Here is a 27,624-nt window from a genome sequence, read left to right as displayed (position 1 = left end):
CGTGCCTTGCGCGTGCTCGCCTAATGCGCGTTCTTCTCCCGAGCCTGTAGTAAGAGGAGGAGGAGAGCGCGAGCGCGGCAGCTCCTCACAGGGCACACATCTCCAGCAGGCTTCATCCCTCTCTTCATCCATCCTTTCCCGAAACGCACTGTAGCAATGCGGCAGGACGGATCCATGCAGGTTTGAGTCTTTGAATTTGTTTTGTATTTAGTTTTATTTTTTGCCTTATTTGCGCGCTCCAGGTGTAGGTTTGTCACAGGGTTATGTTTCTGAATAGATATTTAAAAAGACTCGAGGATGGAAATACGCGCGTCTTTCCCGTTTTATAAGATGCATACCACTCCGAATCGTTGGAAGAAAATGTAAATAAAATAAACAATACATTTGGTTTAAATTCTAATACGAACCAGTTTGCAGAAACCACCCAGCTGTAGGGGTAAGGTGGGGGGTTGGGGAATGTTCATGTCACCTTCGCTTATGTACATATCAGTACGTTTCCCTCACACTATTTAACTATTTATTATACAAGATTAGGCTTAAAATGATATTTACCATAACACGTATAATAGCTTCAGTTTAAAAATGTAAGCAGCACTATATGAGATCATTTCTGTTTGTCAATAGTGTTTAATCATTTTATAGTACATACATGTGCAAACAGAGTTAGTGTCCATGTAGTGACAGAGAGAAAGACAGAAATATCCAGCAATTATGATCGATATTATTTATGAAAGTATGTTTTGATACAAAAGGAACATCACATCGTGCACAATTCACTGAAACATTCTGTACTGAATCATATAGGTAATTACAATATTGTTAAACATAGATAGATAGATAGATAGATAGATAGATAGATAGATAGATAGATACTTTATTCATCCCAATGGGAAATCTACAATACACAATATGGACAAACATGTTGGGACACCTGACTTTTCCATTAAAGACACAGTTGTATAGGATGTCTTTGGATGTGGTAGCATTATATTCTCTCTCCACTTGAACTACTAAACTCAAACAAGGTCCAGCATGGCACTGCCCTTGTGCACCAAGCCAGCTTCATGAAGATATGGTTTGCATGGGTCATCTTGAGTGGCCTGCTATTGAGCTCTGACCTCAACCCTTTAGGATGAATTGAGAAGGTGACTGCACCCCAGGTTTTTTTCTTTTCACTATAGATCCTGACCTTACTAAAGTCCTAGTGGCTGAATGAGCAGAAATCTCTACAAGCACACTCCAAAAACCAGTGGAAAATCTTTCCAGAAGAGTGGAGGTTATAACAAGAAATAAGGGTGAAATGTGGAATGGGAGGTACAAGAAGTAGACACAAATCTCATTGCCAGGTGTCCGCAAACTTATGTCCATATAATGTATGTATTATTTCAGGTTTTGTTTTTAAACATAAACATGGAATACACCAAGAACAGGTATTGTCATTTTTTTTGCCAAGGATCCAAAATCCCTGATATACCATATTTTTTTCAATACACTGCCAGTGCAAAAAAAAAGTCACACAGTAATATTACGCTGGACCACCTTTAGCGTTGATTACGCACGCATTCGCCGTGTCATCATTTCGATGAGCTTCTGCAATGTCATATTTTTTCCCCATCCAGAGTTGCAGTAATTTTTCACCAAGATCTTGTATTGATGATGGGAGAGTCTGAGTGCTGTGCATATTCTTCAGCACATCCCAAAGATTCTTAATAGGGTTAAGGTCTTGACTCTGTAGTGGCCAATCTATGTGTGAAAATGATGTCTCATGCTCCCTGAGCATCTCTTTCACCATTTGATCCAGATTAATCTCGGCATTGTCATCTTGGAATATGCTGTGCCATCAAGGAAGAAAATATCCATTGATAGAATAACCTGGTCATGCAGTATATTCAGGTTGTCAGCTGACCTCATTCTTTGGCCACATAACATTGATGAACCTAGACCTGACCAACTGAAGCAACCCCAGATCATAGCATTGCCCCCACCGACTTGTACGGTAGGCACTAGGCATGATGGGTGCATCAGTTCATCCGCCTCTCTTCTTACCCTGATGTGCCCATTACTCTGGAACAGGGTAAATCTGGACTTATCAGACCACATGACCTTCTTCCATTGCTCCAGAGTCCAATCTTTAGGCTTGCTAGCATATTGAAGCATTTTTTCCCCGATTAGCCTCACTGATAATGGTTTTCTTTAAGCTATACAACTGTTAAGTCCCAGTCCCTTGAGTTTCCTTCTCATTGTGCATGTGGAAATGCTCTTAGTTTCACTATTATGATTTGAATTCACCAAACGTTTTTTCCGACCACATTTCTTCCTCGAAGATGATGATTCCCCACTATTCTTCTAGTTTTTATTAATGCTTTAGACAGTTATTAACCCAATTTTGCTAGTTTCAGCAATCTCCATAGACGTTTTCTTTGCTTGATCTTGATGATATCTTCTGAAATAGATTAACATCTTTTCCACAACCACAGGATGTGTCTTCTGACATGGTTGTTAAAGAAACGAGAAGCTACTCACTGTATCTGTTAGGGGTAAATAACTTGTTGCCAGCTGAAACAATCATCCATAAAGTAATTATCCAATAGGAGGCTTTTACTTTGCTTAAATCCAGGTGGTGACTTTTTTCTGGATGGGCAGTGTACATTAGGTCTAGACATTATACATAACCATGTTATAGAACATGTTAACATTTAATTTAACATATTGTGATTGTCCATGAAGCAAAATTTGAAATTTCTGATTAACAGCTATTTAGTCTAGGAATCTAGTCTAGAACTGAGCTAAGTTCACTAATTTCTGTTTAAAAAAGAAATTAGAAGCAAATGAAATGGTGTGGATAAAATTGTTAATTTAAAGCTGAATAAAGCCTCACCTCACATGTCTGTCCTCATGACGCAGATGGCTGCGCCGCAGAAAGAGAACGCTGATCAAAACTTTGACTACATGTTTAAACTGCTGATCATCGGAAACAGCAGCGTGGGCAAAACTTCGTTCCTCTTCCGCTACGCTGACGACTCGTTCACGTCGGCGTTCGTCAGCACAGTCGGCATCGATTTCAAAGTCAAGACTGTGTATAAGAATGACAAGAGAATTAAGCTGCAGATCTGGGTAAGCAGTGACCTTGTTTAAATCCGTCTCGAGTAAGATTTGATGTTTTTCACAATATCTCCTGTTTATTTTGTACTGTATATAAAAAATTGTATATACTGTGCGGAAAAAAGAAAGCTAGTCACACTTTAAGTCACACAGAGGAAGAATCAGATCACACTTTTAGGTCACGTGTATGAAAAGCCATTTCACACTTAATGGTCACATGGAGGAAGAAGCAGATCACACTTTTAGGTCACGTGTAAGACGAGGCAGAATACACTTTTGGGTCATGGGATGAAATGCTTGTGTCTGATACAGTATTCTACCTGTTTAACAGTCCTAAGTTTTCTTTGTCATATAATAATTTTTCATAGTGTGCCAAATGTTTAACATTTTAGAAATGGCAGGGCAGTTCACCTGGACTCTTCTACTCGAAAACCATTCTTTTGTAATAAATGCAGTATGTTGTTTACCATTGCCTTTCTAAAATATGCAACGCCTTCCATGAAAAAGACGCCATCTGCATAGAAGCATAAGTTGCTTTTAAACCTGTATATACATTTCAGCATTGATTAGATTAGATTAAACTTAATTGTCATTGTGCAAGGTACATGTACAGAGCCAATGAAATGCAGTTAGCATCTAACCAGAAGTGCATATGTGGCCTATTTACAAGCAGTCAAGTTTATTTCTATAGTACTTTTCATAACAGACATTGTCTCAAAGCAGCTTTTACAGAATTTAACAGTTAAGGTGAACAATGTGTATTTATCCCTGATCAGCAAGCGACTGTGGCAAGGAAAAACTCCCATAGATGTTATGAGGAAGAAACCTTGTGAGGAACCAGACTCAAAAGGGGAACCCATCCTCATTTGGGTGACATCAAGAGTGTGATTATAAATCTTTAAACAATACAGAACACTGGAGAATGAGAACTAACATGAGCATTGAAATGTGTGATTATGAGTAATGTATTTCTATAGTCTAATACAGTCATTTGGGATAATAAATAGCAGTGTGATAAATAAGGGTATGGGTCCATATGTACAGGAGTGAATAATGTACATAAGGTGCAGTAGGTAATAATATATGTATATATAGTTATATACAATATACTGTGCAAAGACTGTGCATAGTTGTCAGGAGATAACATGCTCAAATGACATGAAATAGTTATTTACAAGTATGAATGTTGTATGATACAGTATATACAAAATAAATATGGGTGGAATATACAGTAGTGTGGTGATGGTTATGGGTGGTGCAATGGGGGTATCAGCTGTTCGGTGCAGTAAGAGCCACAGGAAAAAAGCTATACTTCACTTCACGATTCACTTAAGCACCTGTAGCATCTGCCCGATAGGAGAAGGGTCAAGAGTCCATGATTAAGGTGAGAGATACCTTTAATAATGCCTCTGATCAGGCCTACCACCACGGTGTCATTAACAATGCTGTTTGAGGCATAGGCAGGTACGTGGTCATGGGTGAAAAGGGGATATAGGAATCCCAATGCTGCATCTCTCCTAAACATCTTCACGCTTCTACCGGTATGTCATCTGGTCCAACCGACTTTCCACTCTTCATCCTCTTAATTTCTGCTCTTACTTCCTCCTTACTAATCCTATCCACTTCCTGCTTCACCATCTCCACACCATTTAACCTTCTCTCTCTTTCATTTTCCTCGTTCATCAGCTGCTCAAAATACTCCCTCCATCTTCTCAACACACTCTCCTCACTAGCGAACACATTACCATCCCTTATTGCTCTAACTTGTAGGACACATCCCAATCAGTACAAATCCTTTTCTTCCTCTTTAGTGCCCAACTTCTCATACAGCTCCTTAAATGCCTTTTCCTTTGCTTTTTTCCACATCCCTCTGTACTTGCTAGCATTAAGTACTGCTAAATATTTGTATTCATGTACGAACAAAAGTGCTTTTTTTCTGGTGGAAATACTAATTAAATGTGTTTTTCCTGGCCTTGATTTACAACATGCTTTTACTGCATCTTAGTGCAAGCTGATATGGCAGAACTGATTCCTTGTCTTTTCCTACCAGTCTGACTAATCCATATGGAAAGGGTTACAGCCTGAGCTCAGCTCAAATGAATCACTAAAAGGATTCTGGGAAGTGACTTGCTGTAACATCATTCGTGGAGACATCAGACTGATTGGCTGTCGTGAACACTTTTAATCAAGACTGTGTCCTCCTTGCAGCTTATTGTCAGAGATTATTCACGCACATCATATTCAGCTGTCTTAGCTTCTGAGATGATTTCAAGGTTGTTAATGAAAACCTGATTGAAAACATTAAAGAAATTTGTTCAATAAATAAAACCTAATTAAGTTCGATTACCACTTACTACTGTAGCTATGTTGGTAATATTCCTCAATCACTAAACAAAATCCTCTGGATCAGCATACAATTAGCAGCTTTGTGCCACATTAATACTTTTAGAGCAGGTTTTCTCATACAGTGACAGTTAGACTGCGTAATAGATTAATGTCGGATGTTAGCAATGACTGCTTTTCTGCATTTCTTCATAGGGAAATGTATTTAGCTACTTTTTTGGGGCATGTCCTAAAGCTACAGGTTTCATTTTGTTAGTGTAAATGGTCTAATGACAAAAAAGATGTAAAAACAACAACAACAACAAACAAAGCACATATTTATTGACTTCACACATTTTGTTGTTTTCTGAATGGCAAGCAAGCATGTGCATTTAACATGGTCTAATAATGAGTGGTAAATTAAACATTACTGCCACATCTGCTACATCAAGCAGTTTTTTCCCTCTATTTTCCCCCCAATTTGGTCACCTGCCAAGTCCCGCTACCAATCAGGGACGGTGAGAAATAACACATGCTTTTCTCCAAGACATAGTTCAAACTTTTATTATTATTCAGTAATGCATCACAAATTGTGCTGATTTGTTTGATATTTTGCTTAGTATTCTTGATCATAGATTAACAACAAATTACTATTGACTAATGGCATGTAATTTATCAATTAAAAGATCTTTAAATAACTGGTTAAATCAAACCAGTACTGGGAATGCAGATATAATTATGAAAAAGTAGGTGCTGAAATTTGTTCAGCAGTATACTACAATACCCAAAATCCTTCTGATATTGAGCACTGCTACTAGATCAATTTTGCAGTTATTCTTCTCACATTGCAGCAGATATTAGTGACTCATTTTAACACGTTCTGCAGAGTTCTATTGATTTAAGTATTTGAGAAAGAGAAATGTGTCACTCTGAGACCTTTCAATATGTATTTTTTATAAGAGAAAGCTTTATGAGCAGTGTGTTTCTCTACTTCATCCTTTCGGCCAGATGTGTGTATTGTCATATCGTTTTTGAGAAAACAGCTGCTCCATGTCTTTTTTTCCCAGAAAATCAAGCACACATTTGGCTTAATTTGTACTAAAATAATGTTTAAAGATGTTCATTCATTTGGCAATGCCTAGTTTAATTTTGTCTTAGTAGGACATCATTTGCAGGCCATCTGGATCTGACATGTAAGAAAATGCCTTCTAACTACAATACTAATTGTTAAATTATGAGTACTAGTCACTGTATGTGGCTTGCGTTTAGACATTGTGTTGTAGTTGCAGCAAAACATTTATTTAATTGAATTAACTTAATTATGATGTAAAGCTTCATGTCCATAATCCATTTGTTATTATTATGCTGGATAAATGTGAGATTGTGTGATTAAAAAGATGACAAATACTTTCCAGTGTTTTCCCATGTTTAGCCAATTCATCCCAGCATGCCATTCGCAATCATTCTGCTTTTTTTTTTGCAATATGCAGATACTTTTCTTATGTAGGTTTTTCATCTGTATGACGTGCATTCTGGTGCTGTTTGTGTCTTGCTTTCACTGTTAGAGAAATAGTATAATTTCTCCCCCCAAAAAAAACATATTTAAATGTTCAATGTCCTATGCTCTATTTTAGCATTCTAAAAATTGAGTGTCTGTCAGCAGCAATATGACATAATATCAAAGCAAGAGACGTTACAATCCCTTACACAAACAAGCACAGTGGCCATTTTAATGAAGTATAACTGATAAAATGGCACACATTAGCACAAATAAACATTTAACAAGAATGATTTATTTATTGATATATACGTAGACCATAGGCTATTTTATGATGCATTGATTTCCTTACTGCGAGGTAAAATAGTGTTTTGTTCATTTAATGTCCTGAAGTAATTTTATTCTGTCAAGATGAGCAATGTTTTTGATTAAGATAACATGTACATAACATTTATGCATACAATATTGACCATGAATTGCATTCCATAGTTTTTCAAATGTAGTTGAATTCTAAAGTGACACCGTCACAATTTTAAAGTTAAAACTTGGAAACATACTGCTACTCTTTCCTCACTTAGGATATATGGAAAACCTGAGATGAGCCACTTGACTTCGATTTTAGATCAAGATGCATTAGTTAAATATATAATAGCCAATGTACAAGATGTTACAAGCAACATTTCACTTACAAAAGCTATTCATCTGGCTGTGTTTCAGTAGGAACCGTGACTAAAGTGACATCTGCATTTACAGATTGAAGTCTGCAAGTAATTCTCACAGTGCTTGAGTACATTAGTGTGATATGTAAGTAGAAAAGAAAACATGAGGCACTGGTCTACAGTAATATGAAACACGTGACGTGGAGAGATGAGTCAGTCTTCACCATATTCTTATGTAGCGCATGTGTGGCATACGCCAAGAGATGACACATTTCTCTCATAGCAACATCACTGAACTGAAGAGTCACTGAACAGTCTGTGGAGCATGAAGATGGTGTAGATCATACACTGGTCATTTAATCATATGCTAGTCACCAGCTCTCTCAATCCAACTGCCCCACCTAAAAAAATGAATTCACCCAACCTTGTGCTTGAGGCACTGCTGCTACTAATGACCTAACTATTCATCTCGAGCTATTTTTACTCTGTCTCCTTCAACTTCAAGGCCTACTGAGAGAAATTGATTTGGTACAGAGGGTAAGAGAGGGTGGAATGGAGAAAAAGCTGAGCTTGGCAATTTGTTTTCTGTCATTTTTTCTTTATGCCTTTTATGGAGATTTCAGTCTGTTTTTTCTTTTCTTTTTATTAAAATGAGCTTGGATATGAACAACATTTTAAACACTTTTAAACAATATAATTTTTAACTACAGCAAATATAATGTATCATTAAATTCGGTTTTTATTTCTGTCACACAATCATATAGTGGAATTAAGCAACAGATTTTATATTTCTCAACTTTTAAGAAATATGATTCTTTTGACCTTTCTAGAACAGTGCAAATTGCACACGATATAAGCAGGTTGGTCTTCAGGCTTTCATAGTATTACAATAGATTAAGTGATTCAGTAAAACTAAATCAAACTATGATTTGTAATTTTAAGTGTTCTTGTTGTATCCATCATGAAATTTTTCTCTTTTGTGTGGTTTATTATAGATTTACACGGACACAAATGCTTGATGTAGACATAAATGTGTTACTTATTCCTTAGGGAGATATTTAAGAGTTAAGGAGAGGGTCAATAGGTTCAGTGTTTTGTGAGATTCAATAAATTTTTCATCACAGGAGAGTGTTCAGATTTTATATGAATCATTTTTTTTCTGTTCCCTAAATACTGTTTTCAGAATTCCATTTATAAGCTAAAACAAAATAAGGCCACGTATTTAGAGGGGTTCCCTTCAAAGTAGACTTGTCCTAGCCATGGCTTCTCCAGTCCAATACAATGTGTAGATCATTATATAAGTACAATGTATTGACCTCCTTATAGCTTCTTGCTGTCTGTTCTCATTTTGCAGCCCAGATGTTTTTGCTCTGTTGTCTTTGGCTTCTTCATAACCTTCTAACAGAAGCATTTAGAGCTAAGCATAATCTGTCACCAACGTTCTTGTAGAATTCATTCTGAGTGTTGGTATATTAACATGCAAGGGGCAGTTACAGTATCTCACTATAGTATATTATAGTATATCTTGTCAAGGGACAAAACTATAGAAATAAAACATTATATTTTAGTGTAGTCAATGTGCAGCTTGTATAATAGTATGCATTTACTGTCCCTTAAAAAGAACTTAACATACAGCCATTATTGTCAAAATAACTGGCAACAAAAGTGAGTACACCCTAAGTGAACATGTAAAAAATGTGTCCAAATTGTTATCTAGCACTGCCTTAATGCTCTTGGGCATTGAATTCACCAGTCTTCTTGTAGCCTGGGCCATCGTTGTGAACAATTCTAATTCTTAAATACTCAGAGTCTTTGCCCTGAGGTGCCATGTTGAACATCCAGTGGTCAGTATGAGAGAATTGTAGCTGCTCTAATACAAGATACACAAATTTGTATGGTTCTGTAAAGCAGACAAAAACATTAACATGATGAATAGGACATGTGGCTTTGCATGGTTAAATGATGTACAGCAATTATCACTTTGAGTGTACTCACTTTTGTTGCCAGCTATCTTGAAATCTTGTGTAAACTGTATATCAGCCGTCCAAACATGTTCACACATGTTTGACTAAGCCAATCACATTAGGAAAGATCCTATCAAAAGTGTTTTTAATCTATTTCACTCTTTTTCACTCTATTTGTGGCAAATGTACAGCGTATATTGTGACCGAAGCACCAGCTGCTTCTTTTGATATTCTTACTGCAATTTTTAGCAGTGACCTATAATTCTGCCCTTTCCTTTTTTTCGTTGCTGTGATGTGCTCAAATAGCAGCTCTCTGTGTTGTTCCATATCCATGTCCCTGAAGAACTGTCCATGGTGCTGCTCTGCTCTGCTCTGTTCTCACTAGGTCTTACTACAGCAGCTCACAAATGATCAAAATGTTTTGCTATGTTATTATTAGTAGTACAGAGCTGCTTTTATGCCACTCTTCTGAGCAGACATTGCAGCTACCTTTTTCATGAGGTGGCTGAAAGACTCTGATTTGATCATTAAAAAGATTTCCTTGTTTTACCCTTCCTGTGCTCTGTTCCCAGGATATAGATGCAAAGGAAGCTTCGGCTTGTCACAGTGATGTACACTTATATTGTCTGACTATAATTTATTGGCCCAATGAAAGCATAAAGGGTAAAGGGATCAATAAAACCACATGGGAGTAGGGGGTGGGGGATGGATGAAGGCTTGGGTTGGCATCAGGCGCATGAATCTCATGGATATAGTGCAAGCTGACTAGGTCTCTTAGGCTAAGGGCCACACATGAATTAACTCTGCTTTCAATACTGTAATTAATGCATCGCATTAACGACATAAAGGAAATGAATATCGCATGTGTCTTCCAGTAATGCTTTTCCTTCTCCTACAAAGCTGAAATTGAGAGAATCCACCATCTGTTCTATGAACAATACAGGAGCAGAACAATTAAATTATATTTTCCATACTACCTTTACTGGGTATATACAATATAATTTCAGTCAATCCTAACCTCGTCTATGCATGGCATAATTTTAGCATTTTTATATATATATATATATATATATTCATAGTCCAATAATGTAATCACTAAAAGTCACACATTTTTGCTTTTATAAGACACTGCTGAAATGAATAAACTAAGATGCAATAGAGGGGTGGGAACCGGTTTGGACTAATTAGTTCTATAAATGTTAATGCTAAAGTATACAAAGATATTTTAGATAATTTAGGGAAGAACCACACATGGGTGTGTCAGTGAACTGTAAGCATACGTTTTGCCATATAGTGTAGAATTTAGAGTGACTTATTTATACTATAATTGAAAACTAACTAAAGCCATACTATGATTTATTCCTTATAGCAATCGCTTGACCGTGGGAAATACTGTCAAGCTCTTATGCACAATGGAGGCCTGTCTGGTGAATATATTGTTCAGCATATTTCAATTAAACACATACTTTATATTTTATTAGAATTGTAAGCATGGAGCATGCCAGCATTCAAATATAAAATGTTAATGTGATGTCAGCAGGAATTAAGGCTTTCCAGTTCAGCTTTTTTGGAAACAGCAGACATTCAAAGACCTGTAAGAAACAATTGCTCAGAGCTCCACTTGTTATTCTTGCAGAGATACAGAAGTGCAATCACTTGATCACCAATCACGATCACACATTCACTAATGGAGCTGGTGTGAGGTCTGTGTGCCTGTGTATGTCTGTGAACACTGTGTGTGTGTGTGTGTGTGTGTGTGTGTGTGTGTGTGTGTGTGTGTGTGTGTGTAATCAGGCTGTCAGTTTGAGATAAGGGAGTACTCCTCTCTGGCTTTGCAGAGAAAATTGTTACTTTGCCATGGTCTGCTGCATCTTATAGGGTACTGTGAGTAGTCAGACAGCAAGCTGTTTTAAAAGCATTTTACTTTAATCTTTAGACCTGTTCATTTATTTCAGTCAATTGTCACCTCATCCATACACACTATATAGCAAAAACTATGTGTATGCCTGACCATAACAGCAGGATCTTCCCCAAACTATAGCCACTATATATCCGCAAACTATTTTGTGTTGGAAGCCTCCAATTTTATATGATTTGTTTGTATGCAAAATCTTTCACTCGAACTGTGGGGCCTAAACATGTTCCAGCATGACAATGCTCCTGTGCATAATCTATAAATAAACAGTTTAATAGAGTCAGTTTAAAAAAAAAAAAAAGCACAGAAATGGCCTGCACATCGCCCTGACCTAAACCTCACAGAGCACCTCTGGGGTGAATTGGAACATGCTTGACAGACATCAATGGTGAACCACTTTCCACTTGGGGGAATGAGGTTTTATATTATCCAACATTGAGGCTAAAAAGTAAGTGACAGTGTTTAGGCTATTGTATTTTGTGACTAAGAACAGTGCAGCTGAATATATTTGCAGCGGAAAGTGGCTGTCCTTTATTCATCACGTGATTTAAAACCCCGGTCTCAAAAAGGGGTTATTTATTCAAATACAATTAGCAGTTTCTCTTTCTGTCAGCATGTTTATATTTAGTATTTCACCTAGATAATATTATAGCAGGGAGAGGTGGTCAGAGAGAGAGAGCATACTTGAACGTAGGAAGAGAAGGCATAAGTGTTGGGATGCATCAATATTGATACTGTTATTGGTTTTTGGCACAGGTGGGCATGAAAAAATAGTATTGATAAGTATTTTATAATTTAAGATCAAAACAAAGCAGTCTGTTGCCAGTCATTGAGCTTGTAGAGCATTAATGGTAGGCATGCTCATAAAAAAGGAGCTCAAAGTGCCTTATATTTGCAGGCACACAGGAAGATTGTGTGCTACACAGCTGGCTATGCTGTTCTGTTATACAGTAGGCTATGTGGGAATGATAAGCTCATTTTTAAGTCCAGTCAGTTAGTGTGACATAAATAGCACCAGCAGGTGACATTTTAAATTTAGCCTCAGTGAACAGTGACCATATGGCGCTACTTTACTGCTACAGGTCAGTAATTTGGTCTGTGAGCAGATTACATTTGCTATCAAAGAGAAATAAGTGCTCAGTCATATTTATCCTGCTGCTTTAAAGAATTCACACAAAAACTGTATGCACTCCAAACTGTGCTTTTCTCAAGCAAATCTGTGCACCTTTGCACAAGTTCATCTTATTTGCTTGCTAACTTCATTACTTTTTTTTTTACCTAGACAGCACAGATATTTACAGCAACATGTCAACCAATCTGAATGGATTAAAACATTTTACCAGTGAAATATTTTTTCCTATTGGACAGGAAAAAATTAAACCACAGCTTTTCCTACTGTGACCCCATACGAAGCCCATAATATATACATAACCAATCTATATAGTATATTAAAAAATGTAGAAAATTTGAGATTTTATAAGAAACATATGCAGTACTGATGAGGTAATGAAAAAAAAAAAAAGAATGAAAGAGCATGAAGTTAGCAAGCAAACAAGATGTATGATAAACCATTTTTCACTCACATCCTCCTCCAGCTGGGATCTGATTAACGCTGCGGGGTAAATAAACAATTTGTTTTATACTATTTTAATAAATAACGGCATATTAACAGTGGCACACGTCTTCTCTAGGATGTTGTCTAGCTATCTAATATATTTTCCAGCCAATGAACTATCATTCCATAGTACTGACAGAACATTAATTGGATAAGTTTATAATTGATTGATATTATTTTATTTAGACATTTTAATGTATATGCAGAAATATGAGTTCAGGTACCTGGGATCAACAGTGCAAAGTAAAGGAGAGTGTGTGAGTGAAGAAAAGAGTGCAGGCAGGGTGGAGTGGGTGGGAGAAGAGTGACAGGAGTGATTTGTGATAAAGAGTATCTGCAAGAGTGAAAGGGAAAGTTTATAGGACTGTGGTGAGACCTGCGATGTTGTATGGTTTAGAGACAGTGGCATTGAGAAAAAGACAGAAGGTGAAGCTGAATGTAGCAGAGCAGAAGATGCTGAAATTTTCATTGGAAGTGACGAGGATAGACAGGATTAGAAATGAGTTTATTAGAGGGAACGCGCATGTACTGTAGGACGTTTTGGAGACAAAATGAGAGAGGCCCGATTGAGATGGTTTGGACATGTGCACAGGAGGGCCATGGGGTACATTAATAGGAGAATGCTGAGGATGGAGCCACTAGGAAGGAGGAAAAAAAGAAGACCAAGGAGGAGGATTTTTATAGATGTGGTGAGGGAAAACATGCAGGTAGTTGGTTTGAAAGAGGCAGGTGTAGAGGACAAAAGAGTATGGAGAGGGATGATCCACTGTGGCGACCCCTAATAGGAGTAGCCGAAAGAAAAAGAAGAAAAAGAAGAAGAAGAATGTTAATGCAGAAATAATCTAAATAATAATTAAAAAGTGCATACATTAGACATTTTTATACAGTGTTAAACCTTTTTATCAAGTAGCGTATTTTTCAGACTAAAAGCCGCTACTTTTTTCCTACGTTTTGAACCCCTTGGCTTAAACAAGGAAGCGGCTAATTTATGAATTTTTTCTGGGTTTTTCCCGGTTTCACAAACTCTAAGCCAAAAAACTGAGCGACATAACATTAGACCAATGACATTTGAGAACGGAAACGAAAAAACGCACCTCACCTGTGTTCTGAGCTGCACGGCATCAGAAGAAAAAACATTTTTTTCAAACGCACGACGATGACAAAAGATAAACTTCCGAGAGAAATAGTTGTGAAAGGAAGGAGAAAGACAGTGAACAATGACTTACTTGGTCGGCTACTGTTTAGATACAAGCTGTTGTAACACGTTATGTCTGGGTGAAGGGAGAGTTTGCTAACTCCAGTTGCAACAGAAATCATATTAGCACAGACAGGTTTCCAAAACTCGTGCTTTTTTATTTTTCTTGGTGACAGCGTTATGGATTAGTCAAAGAAACTTGGAAATGAGCATCATGAAAATAATAAGGACATATTCCTCCGCCTTGCACACATGCAGTAATACTGGAAAAATGCAGTGGCAGGCTATTCCCAAAATACCGCTATGCTCCTAAAGGAAGTGCAACATATTTTAACCGTTACACCGTGTGTAACGTGTCTTTCGTTAAAGCCTGTGTAAAGTACATTAATGTAGACGGCTTATAGACAGGTGCGGCTTATTTATGTTAAAAATAAAAATCTTTGTAAAATTCAGTGGGTGCGGCTTATATATGGGTGCCCTTATAGTCTGGAAATTACGGTATGTTAACTTTAGCATAACAAGTGCATGTACTGAAGCTTGCAGAGATAATGATACAGAACCATAAACGAAGGACACCTCATTCAGAGTTTTGACACCATATCTAAAAACACAATTTAAATACAGAATATATGGGTACAACAACTGTTTTGATAAACAGTCCCAGGTCAAATAACCATTCTGTCCTGAGAGAGCAATTGTTTCCAAAGTGTCCCTGGTGTTTATCTGGCACATTTGGGTTGATGTCACAGGAAATGTTTCATTCTAATGACTTTTTCCTGCAGATAAGGTTGGAGGCAAGCAAGACTGCAGAGAAGAATGGTTCACCACCATTCCTGTGTCAGCTAAATCTTTGCTAAATCTTTCACTGCTATTTTTTTATGCTAGTTATTGTTTAATTCTTGCATCTAAAACTGTAATGATTGGTCTGTTAAATCCCCGAAAATCCCTTAAATCCCAGATCTTTCGATTCCGCAGGCTTTTCAAGCCAGTTCTTTTTTTGTTGATCTGTTTGTCTGTATTGGCGACATACCGAGGCCAATAATTTCGCCTCTCATATCCGCTTCACCTCTTTATGACCAGCTCTTTTAGTAGTTTCTGTTGCTATGCCCAATCTCTATGGTAACACAGATGGGGTTTCTACGTCTTTTAAACCTTCTGTCTGCGTGCAAACGGTGGGAAAGATACTCAGTCCAATTCAAATGTCTGTTTGTTCATTAATTCATTCATTTGGATTCATTTTGCATCACTTTGCAGTGATTTTAATGCAGTTCCCTTGCAGCCTGAGCACACTGAGCAGTTTATTAATAAACAGGACAAAACAGAGCCTTTGTAATGTTAAATAGAATAGGTTTTACTGGACATGTGTTTATTTTTAAGATTACAGCCAAGAGTGAATGCAAAAGTTTGAGCTGTTTTTGCAGATAACGTGTTTGTCATTCAATGCACATTTGATAGATTAATAGTGATGCTTCATCTCTTTTTCCGTGTTCAATATAATGCTACTGTGCTATATTTCAGAGCTCTGTGTGTTGAGTAATACCAGATTCCAATCTGAAACTGACATCCTCATTGTAACCAGGCCAATATCTTCGAAACAGGTTGTGTCTGAACGTGTAAGAAGTGTCACCTCAGCCAAGATTTCACACATTTGTGACCTAACATATGGATTGGACTGAAAACTGTATTAAACAAATTCACATGTTCACTCTGATATTGTTCTTTCATTTTCATTATACTCTCACCTGTCACATTTAGTTATATTATCTTGACGATACTGGACCATGTTGACATAACTGCATCATGTACATGCTGCAGACATTCGGCCCTTTTTACCACATCTCAAAAATTCCTCTATTGAATGTAGATATGGCGACTTTGTAGGTTGAAGCCGAAGACTCTTTGTCATGTTCGTGGAACCAGTTTGAGGTGACTTTGTGAAATAACATTTTTACTATCCTTTGAGTAACCATTAGGAGATGGGTAAATTATGACCATGAAGGTATACACATGATCATCACCAATAAATAATCACATATGCTGTAGAATTTAGTTAAACTAGTAATCTGGTGTTGCTTTTAATGGTAATAACTGGTGTTAATGGGACCAATTTTTTTGCCAATTAAATTATATCATTTGATGCCAAGTTCTGACCCAACCCCTATTTTTTCAGTTTTTACCTGTCTAGTTTTATTTTCCCAATCCTGTGCCCAATGTAACTTCAGATTCTACTCCTGGAAACCAATGTGGTCTTCTCCTGCTAATTACAGTAATTATATGAATGACCTGGTCAAAATTTGTTCACAATAAAGCGGTATTATTTCAAGTTGTTATATTGCATGTGTTGTAGGATACAGCAGGACAGGAGCGCTACAGGACCATCACCACAGCCTACTACCGCGGAGCAATGGGATTCATCCTCATGTATGACATTACCAATGAGGAGTCATTTGGGGCTGTGCAGGACTGGTGAGTCTCGGATCTAGATCTTTTTTAACAGACTGTGTGCGTGCGTGCGTGCGTGTGTGTGTGTGTGTGTGTGCGTGCTGTATTTTATAGCTGTATGTGACTTGTATAACCTAATATATGTTAGTACAGCACTGAGAAACAAAAACATTTCTCTGATTCACAAAGATAAAATAAAATAACTTAATTAGCACAAGCAGTGAGAAGTAAATAAATATTAGCTGGTAATGCATGTAAAAATTGTTGAGTATCAGTAAAAAAAAAAAAATAAGATTATCATTTAAAGAAGATTTCCTTTTTGCGAGTTTGGATAGGCGTGCAGGACAACCGCATGAATCTTTTACCACAGATGCAAGTGACATTTACCGGAAGGGAAAAAAGGCAGGTACATGGTTTTAAAGACCGACTGGGGTGTTAATATTTAATGGTGTTCATTTACATTTCTTAAGAAGAAAGAACTTCCCTTTGTGCCCACACAGGCCTATCTGGTCGGTTCATTCTGAGGCAGTTGCGCAAGGCTTTATTGATCTGCCTGATGGGTAATTTGGCTGAGGTTAGGGAGTGCATTGTGATTTTAATTAGACAGCAAAGAAACTAATGAGGGGCCGGATGATATGCTGAGGTAGTAGAAACGACACACTAACACAGAATTGCTAACCTAACGCAGAAACAGCAGAGTTTTTGACAATTGTACCTTTAGTGCTGTAATGCAGCTAAGCTCTTTTTGCTATACAGTGAGGGATTATGACAGTATGATAGTGATTTGATTATTTAAGAAGGGTGAACAAATCATGAATCTTTAAAAACATGTAATTACTTTGTGATTTGTTTACTGAAAGTTATTTAATGTCTTTTGAAGATTTGGTGATTAAATATAATCTGCCCAGATTTAATTGTTTTATATTTCTTCAAATTAGGGACTATATCTTTAAAATACTACTCTGGTCACCAATTCCTCCATGGCAGTTATGGAGAAGTGTTTGCTGAACCCCCCATTATGTAAGCAGATAACTTGTTTTTATGGCGCTCTCTGTTAACATGAGGTGGTGAACACCAAGGATCTTAAAAGACTATGGGAGAGGAGTTACAATTGACCATCACAGAGGAGGAATGGGAACTGATCTGGAGTCAGGCAAATAAGATATCTATTTGCAATCGGGCCAAAGCTATTCAGCTCAGGATTGTGCATAGATTGCATATTACACTACTTCTTAGAAGCAAGTTTGACTTAAATAATTCACCATTATGTATTAAATGTAAGGTGAAAATTTAAGATGACACCCACTTATTATGGAATCGTCCTGTAATTAGAACCTATTGGTCAAAAGTTGTTGTTTTTATGAGTTGTATGTTTGGACTGAAGCTACAGATGGACCCGTTGTCTTTGATTTTGGGTCTCCCAGTCAGACACCTGAGGAACAAATTTAAGAAGCATTTATTTAATATAATATGTTAAATATATTATTAACCTGGGTCAATGACAAACCCCTATATTTGAAAGGATGCCACAAGATTATTAGAGAAATGATTCCCTAAGAATCTTTGACCTGTGTTAGTCATTAGCCTACAAAAGCTTTTCACAAAGTTTGGACTCAATACCTCGATTATATCAATGACTTATATACTCAAATAATAATTGCTAATATTTTGAGTTTTGGCATATGATTTTTCTTTCCCCCCGTCTATTGTTCTTTTTTACTAGCATTGCAAAAGTTGAGAATTGTTTGTTGACTGTTTTTTTGTGTTATATGAATAAACGTTCTTTCGGCTTCTCCCATTATGGGTCACCACAGCGGATCATCTGTATTCATGATCCGCATGTTTGATTTGGCACATGATTTTATGCTGGATGCCCTTCCTAACGCAACCCTCCCCATTTATCTGGGCTTGGGACCGGCACTAAGAGTGCACTGGCTCGTGCAACCCTAATGGCTGGGGTTGGTTCCCGAATGTTTTGAAAAAATTATAATAATAATAATAATAATAATAATAATAATAATAAAATAGTTAATAAATAAATAAATAAATGTAAAAAAAAAAAAAAAAAAAAACATCAACATCAAAATTGATATAATTTATAAAATAAAGTATATTGAGCAGTACTATATATCCAAAAATATGGAACCGGACCATCACACTTCTTTAGGCTTTATGAACATTGCATACCAGACTTTTTTCCCTATTTTTTTTGGTAAATTAATCATTCAACTGGGAAGGCTACTTGAGTTCTTCCATATCAGCACTGGCACATCTTCTTCTTCTTCTTCTTCACTGCCAACAAAAATCTCAACATCTTCAGCTCTGCTACCTCCAGCTTCACCTCCTGTCTTTTACTCAATGCCACTGTCTCTAAACCATACAACATCACAGGTCTCACCACAGTCCTATAAACTTTCCCTTTCATTCTTGCAGATACTCTTCTATCACAAATCACTCCTGCCACTCTTCTCCACCCACTCCACCCTGCCTGCACTCTTTTCTTCACTTCTCTAACACACTCTCCATTACTTCGAACTGTTGACCCCAGGTACCTGAACTCCTCCACCTTCTCCACCTCTTCTCCCTGCTCTACACCACTCCAATGCCCTCCCTCTCATTCACACACATGTACTCTGTCTTACTCCTACTGTCTTTCATTCCCCTACCCTCCACCTCTCAAGACTCTTCTCAACCTGCTCCCTCTCCCTCTCCATTCTCACCACAAATCACAATATCATCCGCAAACATCATAGTCAAATATCAGCATTGGCACATATCTACTGTATATACTGTAGACCATTTTATGCACAGGAGCGTGACTGTTCTGTGCCACATATGAAAGTGATGGTCAGGTGGCCATATTTTTATGTAGTTAATACACGTTTTGAGTAGTTAACTAGTTAAACACAAATGATTATATGCTGTTACAAATTATCCCTCCAGCACCGAGGGCTGCAGGCCGGAGCTCACAGAGCACACAGCATCTCCCACCGCATTCCCTAGTTTATTCTGGGTTTATGTAGCCATGTGTTTCTGTTTTGATTCATGTCTCCACCCCTATATTGTCATTTGGTCATTTCCTCTTGAGTTTCTTTGTCTGCCTTTGTCTGTTTCAGTTTATGCAGTTGATTAGTTTTGTGTTTAAATATTCCATCTATTCATAAAGTATTACATTCAGTTCAATGTTACTTTGTCTAATACTAGACTCAGTTCACATCCTTATTTTGCCCAATTTTAAATTTTTTGCTAATCACCTGCCCTTTGCCTATTTCTCAGTCACATTCATTGTATGCCTTTGTTTTTAATAAAATATTGTTTCCTGCACATGAATCCTTCTGTCCATATTCTTATGACAGGACATATACATTCAGGCTTGCATTATTTGTCACCATGTTTAACCACAACACAAACAAATGTTGTGCCTACTAATATGACTGCTTCACACTGCATTTTATCTTCCTGAATGTGAAATCATTGTAGGTTATCTCGGAAATCAGATCAGCCCAACTGATAAAATTTGTCATGTGTGATGCAGTTGCTGGTGGCATTCAAAAGTAGCACATGCTATACTTTGGCATGAAAAAGCTTTTGTAAAAGCTTTATCATTTTTTGCTGAATGAAAAAAGTGGCTCAATTCTTGCCCTTAAGTCAACCATGCATAAAAAGCCTGGACATGAAATCAGTTTATGTTTTTTTAACATAAATATAATAATGCTTAAATATAGACATTGAATGAGAGAGAAAAGGCTGTGCTGCTTCGTCTTTAAAAGGCATACCAGTAGGCATCTAAAGGAGAAAACCTTGACAGGGTTTTCAGTGCAAGTGCAATTTCCTTCACAAATGGAAAAGCAAAATCACAGGCTCTGTGGATCCTGTGATATTGGATCCAGGACTGATTTTTATACATGGCATAAATTATTCGAGAAATTATACAGAGTGCTTCTCTATAGTTCAACAGCTAATTCTGGCCACAGTAAAAAATTATTCATGCTAAAACAACATAGATTAGTGCAAAATGTCTTTTTGCACTAAATTGCCTGCATAGGGAAGACAAACACACACACACACACATACTAGCTGGCTCCCGGCTGTTGCTATGGCATCAAATGCTGAAGTGTGCAGCCTTTTAAAGATAGACATGAATGTTTAGTAGAGCATGTTTATCTGAAACGCATCCTCTAGAGAGAATTTGTGTAGAGTTTACATTTCTCTATGCTTTTTATAAACCAATAACACACTGAAATGAATTATCATCTGGCCCAACACTATGTCCACATATCAGTTCACCTAGTGGCTTTTTTTTTTTTTTATTCCAGTGTGCTCATACAGTATGAATTCATTGTGTGTGACGTTCACAAGGGGCTTATTATAAATGGAATAAAGCATACACGGTTGTATTTGTGTCCAGGTCAACCCAAATAAAGACTTACTCTTGGGACAATGCACAAGTCATCCTGGCTGGGAATAAGTGTGATATGGAGGAAGAGAGAGTTGTGTCTGTGGATAGTGGCAGACTGCTGGCGGAACAGCTTGGTAAGTCTATTCCAACAATCAGCTGTGTTCATCTGACCAGAAGAAAACCAGGCAGATGAGGTATTGTGCTTATTCAATTGAGAGGCTAAGTGCTAAGAATGATGAAGGAGCACCAATTAAATGAATAAAATAATCCTTAAATAAGGATGATAAAGCACACAAAAATAATTTTGTAATTAGTCATTATTGTTACACATAAATAAGAAGGAATGTAATACATCCTCAGTGTGTAATTTAAAGCACACCCCAAATGCTTAGGATCTGAAATTTATTACAATAAAATACCTACACAGAGATGAGATGTTTTGTGATTGAATTTATATCCTGAAATGCAGTTCTTAAGAAATGTAAACTCCGCTAGCTGGAAGGCTTTAGGTAAATTTTGCATACCTTTAACTGTGAATAAATTAGAGCAGATGAAGCATTTGCTTTCAGCTCACAGCTCAGGCGATAATTAAACACATCTGATTAGATGACACCAAGCAGTAATTAACAGCTCCTCACATTGACTCTGTGTGCCATCAGCATAGAGAAAAACTAAACCAAAATCATTGTCTAAAAACAAGACTTAAGACTAAAGGTGAGAGTTTCATTTTGCCTTAGACCTTTAATTATATAGTAGTTGTCAAATGTACACTAAAGTGCTTCTTGAACTATAACAATGGGCCAAATGTCTTTAAAAATCCCAATTACTTTGCTTCAGTTGTTACATAGGAAAAATGCATCCTTGAACGAAGTGCTATATTTAACAGATGTTGATAAATATGAGTGTGAGGATGTGAGAGAGAGAGAGAGAGAGAGAGAGAGAGAGAGAAAGAAAAAAAAAGAGAGAAAAGAGGTTTAGGCTGAAAGGGAGATTGACAGATTGTGTAAGAGAGATATGCTGATAATGAGTCTCAAAAAGAAGGTAAGAATGAGACATAATATTACTTAAGTAAGCGGAAATTGAGACTGAATAAGAAAGAGAAACTGAGGCAGAGAGAGAGTGAGAGTGAGTGTTAGAGAGGGATAGAGAGTGAGGGTTAGAGAGGGATAGAGAGTGAGGGTTAGAGAGAGAAGAGAGTGAGGGTTAAAGAGAGAGAAAGAGAGTGAGGGTTAGAGAGAGATAGAGAGTGAGGTTAGAGAGAGAAAGAGAGTGAGGGTTAGAAAGGGATAGAGAGTGAGGGTTAGAGAGGGATAGAGAGTGAGGGTTAGAGAGAGAAAGAGAGTGAGGGTTAGAGAGGATAGAGAGTGAGGGTTAGAAAGGGGTGAGAGGGATAGAGAGTGAGGGTTAGAGAGGGATGAGAGGGATAGAGAGTGAGGGTTAGAGAGAGATAGAGAGTGAGGGTTAGAGAGAGAGAGAGAGAGGTTAGGAGAGACAGAGTGAGGCTGAATGAGGCAGAGTGAGGCAGAGAGAGAGAGAGAGAGAGAGAGAGAGATGCTAAGAGAGACAGAGTGAGGGTTAGAGAGGGATAGAGAGGATAGAGAGTGAGGGTTAGAGAGAGAAAGAGAGTGAGGGTTAGAGAGGGATAGAGAGTGAGGTTAGAGAGGGATAGAGAGGGATAGAGAGTGAGGGTTAGAGAGGGATAGAGAGGGATAGAGAGTGAGGGTTAGAGAGGGATAGAGAGTGAGGGTTAGAGAGAGAGAGAGAGAGGTTAGAGAGACAGAGTGAGGCTGAATGAGGCAGAGTGAGGCAGAGAGAGAGAGAGAGAGAGAGAGAGAGAGATGCTAAGAGAGACAGAGTGAGGCTGAGAGAGAGAGAGAGAGAGAGATAGTAAGAGTTAGAGAGAAAGAGAGTGAGGGTTAGAGAGAGGGATAGAGAGTGAGGGTTAGAGAGAGGATAGAGAGTGAGGGTTAGAGAGTGAAGGTTAGAGAGAGATAGAGAGTGAGGGATAGAGAGTGAGGGTTAGAGAGATAGAGAGTGAGACTGAATAAGAGATAGAGAAGGAGGCTAAAAAGACAGAGGCTGAATAAGAGATTATGATTGAGACTGAGATAGACAGAGCCTGAATGAGAGACAGATTGGAGGTGAGAGATTGCAAGTGAGGCTAAGAGAGAGACAGAAAGAAGCCCAGAAAGCCCAAGCAAGGATTGAAGAGACTGAGTCAGGCTGAGAGAACCAAAGAGAAGCTCAGAAAGATTTTAAAAAGACTGAGAGAGATGGATTGACAGAGACAGAGGGAGGCTAAGACAGACTGATATAGAGAGAGACAGACCTTTTTGTCAGTAACGTAGTTGCAGCAGATATGATCTGGTTATACACATAGAAAGAACAGGATTAGTATAAGCACTTCTTTGTGGATCTCAGTGTCAATTTACTGTCAATAAAATAACATAGTTTTGATTGTTCCTGTTTGAGCTGATCTTTGTTTATAAGAATTGAGAGGAAAACTCTAATGCGTATGGCAGCACTGTATGCTTTAGCAGCACTGTTGGCTCATCTAGCAGCCCTATTCAGTTGTTGAACTGGATTAGCAGGCTTGGAACAACATCTGTCAGATGAATTAATGTGAGGAAGACAAAGATACATGTCCTTACTTATTTATCACATTTTTGTGTAATTATTCTGTGTACTTATTTCTTTACACTCATCTGCTACACCTAATGTTCATGCTTTTTTGTGTCTCCAAGGCTTCGAGTTTTTTGAGACAAGTGCAAAGGATAACATCAACGTGAAGCAAACGTTCGAGCGCCTCGTTGATATCATCTGTGACAAAATGTCTGAGGGCCTAGAGACTGATCCTGCGGTTACCACGGGAACGCAGGGCAACGCCAGGCTAACAGACAACCCTCCACCATTACAGCAACCCAACTGTTCGTGTTAGTGAACAACTAACTGTTCATAGTCGTGTGTGTGTGTGTGTGTGTGTGTGTGTGTGTGTGTGTGTGTGTGTGTGTGTGCACAGATATGTGCGTGTGTGTGTATCTAGAAATTAGGCTTCTTTAGTTCGAGGCACTAAACCTTTAACGTCACGGCTCCTGGATGGAACGAGCTGAATCTCATTGTTCAGGAAAGGCATGTTAAGGGTCCTGTGACGTGGTATTCACCCACATCCCCAGATTTTATGAACTTGGAATGGAATGGAGTGGAATGCATTTCTGAGAAAAAGTGGTTTAAAATGCCTCAATGCTTTAGTGGCAAAAACCTCTGTAAATATTAGCATTACCAATCCAGCTCAGTCATGAACCTCTGTCCTAGACCTGTATCTATAGACCAACACTGTTTCATAACCTGTCCAGTGTGAATCCTGCTGCAGCTTAGTGCTAAAGCTGATCAGAGCACGATAGCTGAAACAAAACGATGCATATTACACTATATATGTTTACTAATAAAGTAAACAATGGTGGCACTAGAAAAAAAAGCTTATAAACAGTGGATTCAATGATATTTTTGTTAGTTAGCTACAAAAAAATAAAAGATTTCACTTAATTTACAAAGAAGGGAAAGGAAATCTTGTACAAAAATAGATTTTAGTGTCCAGTCAGGACTCGAAATATATATAAAAAAAAAAGATTACAAAGATATGTATAAAAAAAAAAAAATACAAAATAAAAAACCTGTATAGTGTTGTAATTTATTAGAATATATCAGATTTATATCTGTCAGCCATAAACTGAATATGTGCTCAGAAACATAGTTCCTCATTGTAGTAGTTTCTCACAAGGAATGCATGTATTTCATCAAATGAAATCTGGGGGGAAAAAATTGTGTTCCAGTTTTTTGTTAGACTGCGGAAAGTCACGCTTCAAATAATTTAGAATCGCAGTACACCAAAACCTTTACGTGTCGATAAGAGCTCTAAAAAACCCTTAGTTCTTTATAGATTTAACTTTTCCCTGTAAACTGTTTATTTCTTGTTTTAGTTTTTTTTTGCCAGATACATTTAAGTGTTTCTCTCTAAAACAGCCACTTAAAGCAGTGGTGCCTTTCAACATTTCCCCACTCATCCACTGTCTTATTTTGATCCTTCTATCATCAGAGAGGATTTTTGCATGTAAAATGATTAGATTCTGTAAAAGGCAAGTCGTTCTTTCCTCTCATCGTCTTATTAAATAGTGAACGGTGTGAAAGAGGAGGAAGCTATTTCTGCACCATCACTCGTACAATCAATATTTCATACAGCAAATCTGACTTTTCTTTAATCTAAAAATAACAGCACTGTTCTCCTGGTTGTAATCCTCCACCTCTACGTAGATGTTTCTGTTCTCATTCATGGCGTGTTGTCAAGCATCGTATTGCAGTCCCTCTCTTAAAAGAATAAACTGATGAATAGAAATGTAGCCCTTAAAGTTAGACTTCTGTTGAATGTGCTTTGTGTGTCAAGTGTGTGTGTGTGTGTGTGTGTGTGTGTGTGTGTGTGTGTGTGATGTGAAATTATAATAGAGAAACACAGAAAAAAGCAGTTCTATTTATTGTTATTAAATGCGAGTAGGCCAGTGTGTGTAATGTTAAACAGTCCTTATGCATCGCTGATGTGGAATCAGTGCAGCTGTTCTCTGCAGCGTTTAGCATTACACTTGCATGAAATATGTGACATCTATATTTAGAGATTGGTATCTATATTCTAGTCGTTTAAAATCTGCATCCTGCACAGCTGTGGGCTGCAATGGGCCAATAAGTGCAATATTTGAAATCCTGTTTCCTGTACATACTGTAGATGTGTAATCTGATGAATGTGTATTTCTGCTGTGTGTGTGTGTGTGTGTGTGTGTGTGTGTGTGTGTGTGTGTGTGTGAGAGGGAGATAGAAAGAGTAAAAAGAGGTCTATTTGACAGAGTCTGGTGTGAATCATACTCTTTTGTGTGTGTGTGTGTGTGTGTGTGTGTGTGTGTGTGTGTGTGTGTGTGTGTGTGTGTGAGAGGGAAATAGAAAGAGTAAAAGAGGTCTATTTGACAGAGTCTAGTGTGAATCATACTCTTTTTGTGTGTGTGTGTGTGTGTGCGCGTGCGTTTGTAATTAGACACTAGTTTCTTCAAGTTTTCTTAAAACACTAGTTTCTTGCCTAAATGTGGTAAAATGTGTTTCTGTAAATCCCTTTTGAGACTGAGAGCATGCTTGGTTTGCTGTGGCTGTTCCAAAAGTACATGATTCTTCACTCACACATGAGCCAGGTAACTAGATTATACTTTATTAGGATGAATTTTTACTCATTTTGTCTACATTTCCTTAAGCCCTATAATAATGAATTATGTCATGATGATTATTTGATATGAAAAGCAAATCAGTGTTGACAGAAATCCAATTGATTTTGACGACATTTGATTTTGCTGTGCTGTTTGTAAGAATTCCTGTTGAACTGCTCATTTTGTTTGTGTGATAAATGTATGACCAAATGTTACTGTTGAAAATACAGATAAACCTACAAATTGTATTGATACTCCAATAAAGTTATTAATGAAGCATTCATTTAGCCTGTGTGTGTGTGTGTGTGTGTGTGTGTGTGTGTGTGTGTGTGTGTGTGTGTGTGTGTGTGTGTGTGTGTGTGAGAGAAAGTGACAGAGAGATGTAGACAGACACACAGGGAGAGAGAGATGATCCTGCCCCCTGCTGGATGTTGGTTATTATCACAAAGATGACGAAGCATGAAGAGGTTTTATGTTGAGTGAATCTCTGGCTGGCTCTGTTCTCTCACAGAATCTTTGTTTATATGAAACAATTCACCACCATTCACTACAACTGTGTGTCATAAACCCCAAAACTTAAAATGCCCTCTAATATTATTAATAATCATAATAATTTTAATAAAATTCAGACTAATAGGAAACAACTATACATAAAAACCCAAACATTTGGCTATGTATTAGAATTGTTAGAGCAAACATCTATTTTCCAGCCAGTTGTTTTCGACAAACTTAACAGAATTCAGCCATGTTTGTGGGTCGTGCTGATTTGGACCTACCTGTTCTTCCTCCAGTCAGTGGTTTTCAATTTTTTTCTCCCATTCCCCACTTTACAGGAGGGTGTATTTTCAAGCTCCACCTGTACCCCATCACCCCCCCTAAGTATTAAGCTTGAATTAAGACATCAAACAGCATTAAGTTAAAAAATCGAGAAAATAAAATTTTAGTTGTGTTGGGTACCCTAACTGATTTATTAATTCACTTGCATCAAGTATATATATATATATATATATATATATATATATATATATATATATATATATATATATATATATATATATATTAGGTTTGTAAAGTTTATAAACTGTAGTTGATTGCGCTCCACATCTCAGGTCATGCCAACACTTCGAGAATTGTTTCATTATTCACACATTATAACGTCATTTTTGTTGTTCTCCACACTAATTAGTTTTATTTTACTCTGTAAATTCAGGTTAAAAAAAACAAGCTAGCTAAGTGTGCTGCTGAATATTTCCTATCGTTTTGCATCCCTACTGTA

General features: G+C 37.4%; 1 protein-coding gene across 1 annotated transcript; it reads left to right on the top strand.

Moving 5' to 3' along the window:
* Positions 1-23: 23 nt before the first annotated feature.
* Positions 24-26,631, top strand: LOC124393420 (ras-related protein Rab-3C-like). The gene is made up of 5 exons (XM_046861248.1): positions 24-180; positions 2,905-3,114; positions 16,618-16,736; positions 21,121-21,245; positions 23,856-26,631. The coding sequence occupies exons 1-5, from the start codon at positions 157-159 to the stop codon at positions 24,047-24,049; spliced, it is 672 nt and encodes a 223-aa protein (XP_046717204.1). The 5' UTR covers positions 24-156; the 3' UTR covers positions 24,050-26,631.
* The last annotated feature ends 993 nt before the right edge of the window (positions 26,632-27,624 follow it).

This window comes from Silurus meridionalis, chromosome 11, assembly GCF_014805685.1.
Source record: "Silurus meridionalis isolate SWU-2019-XX chromosome 11, ASM1480568v1, whole genome shotgun sequence".
NCBI classification, from domain to species: Eukaryota; Metazoa; Chordata; class Actinopteri; order Siluriformes; family Siluridae; genus Silurus; species Silurus meridionalis.
This window is presented reverse-complemented; position numbering and strand designations above follow the sequence as displayed.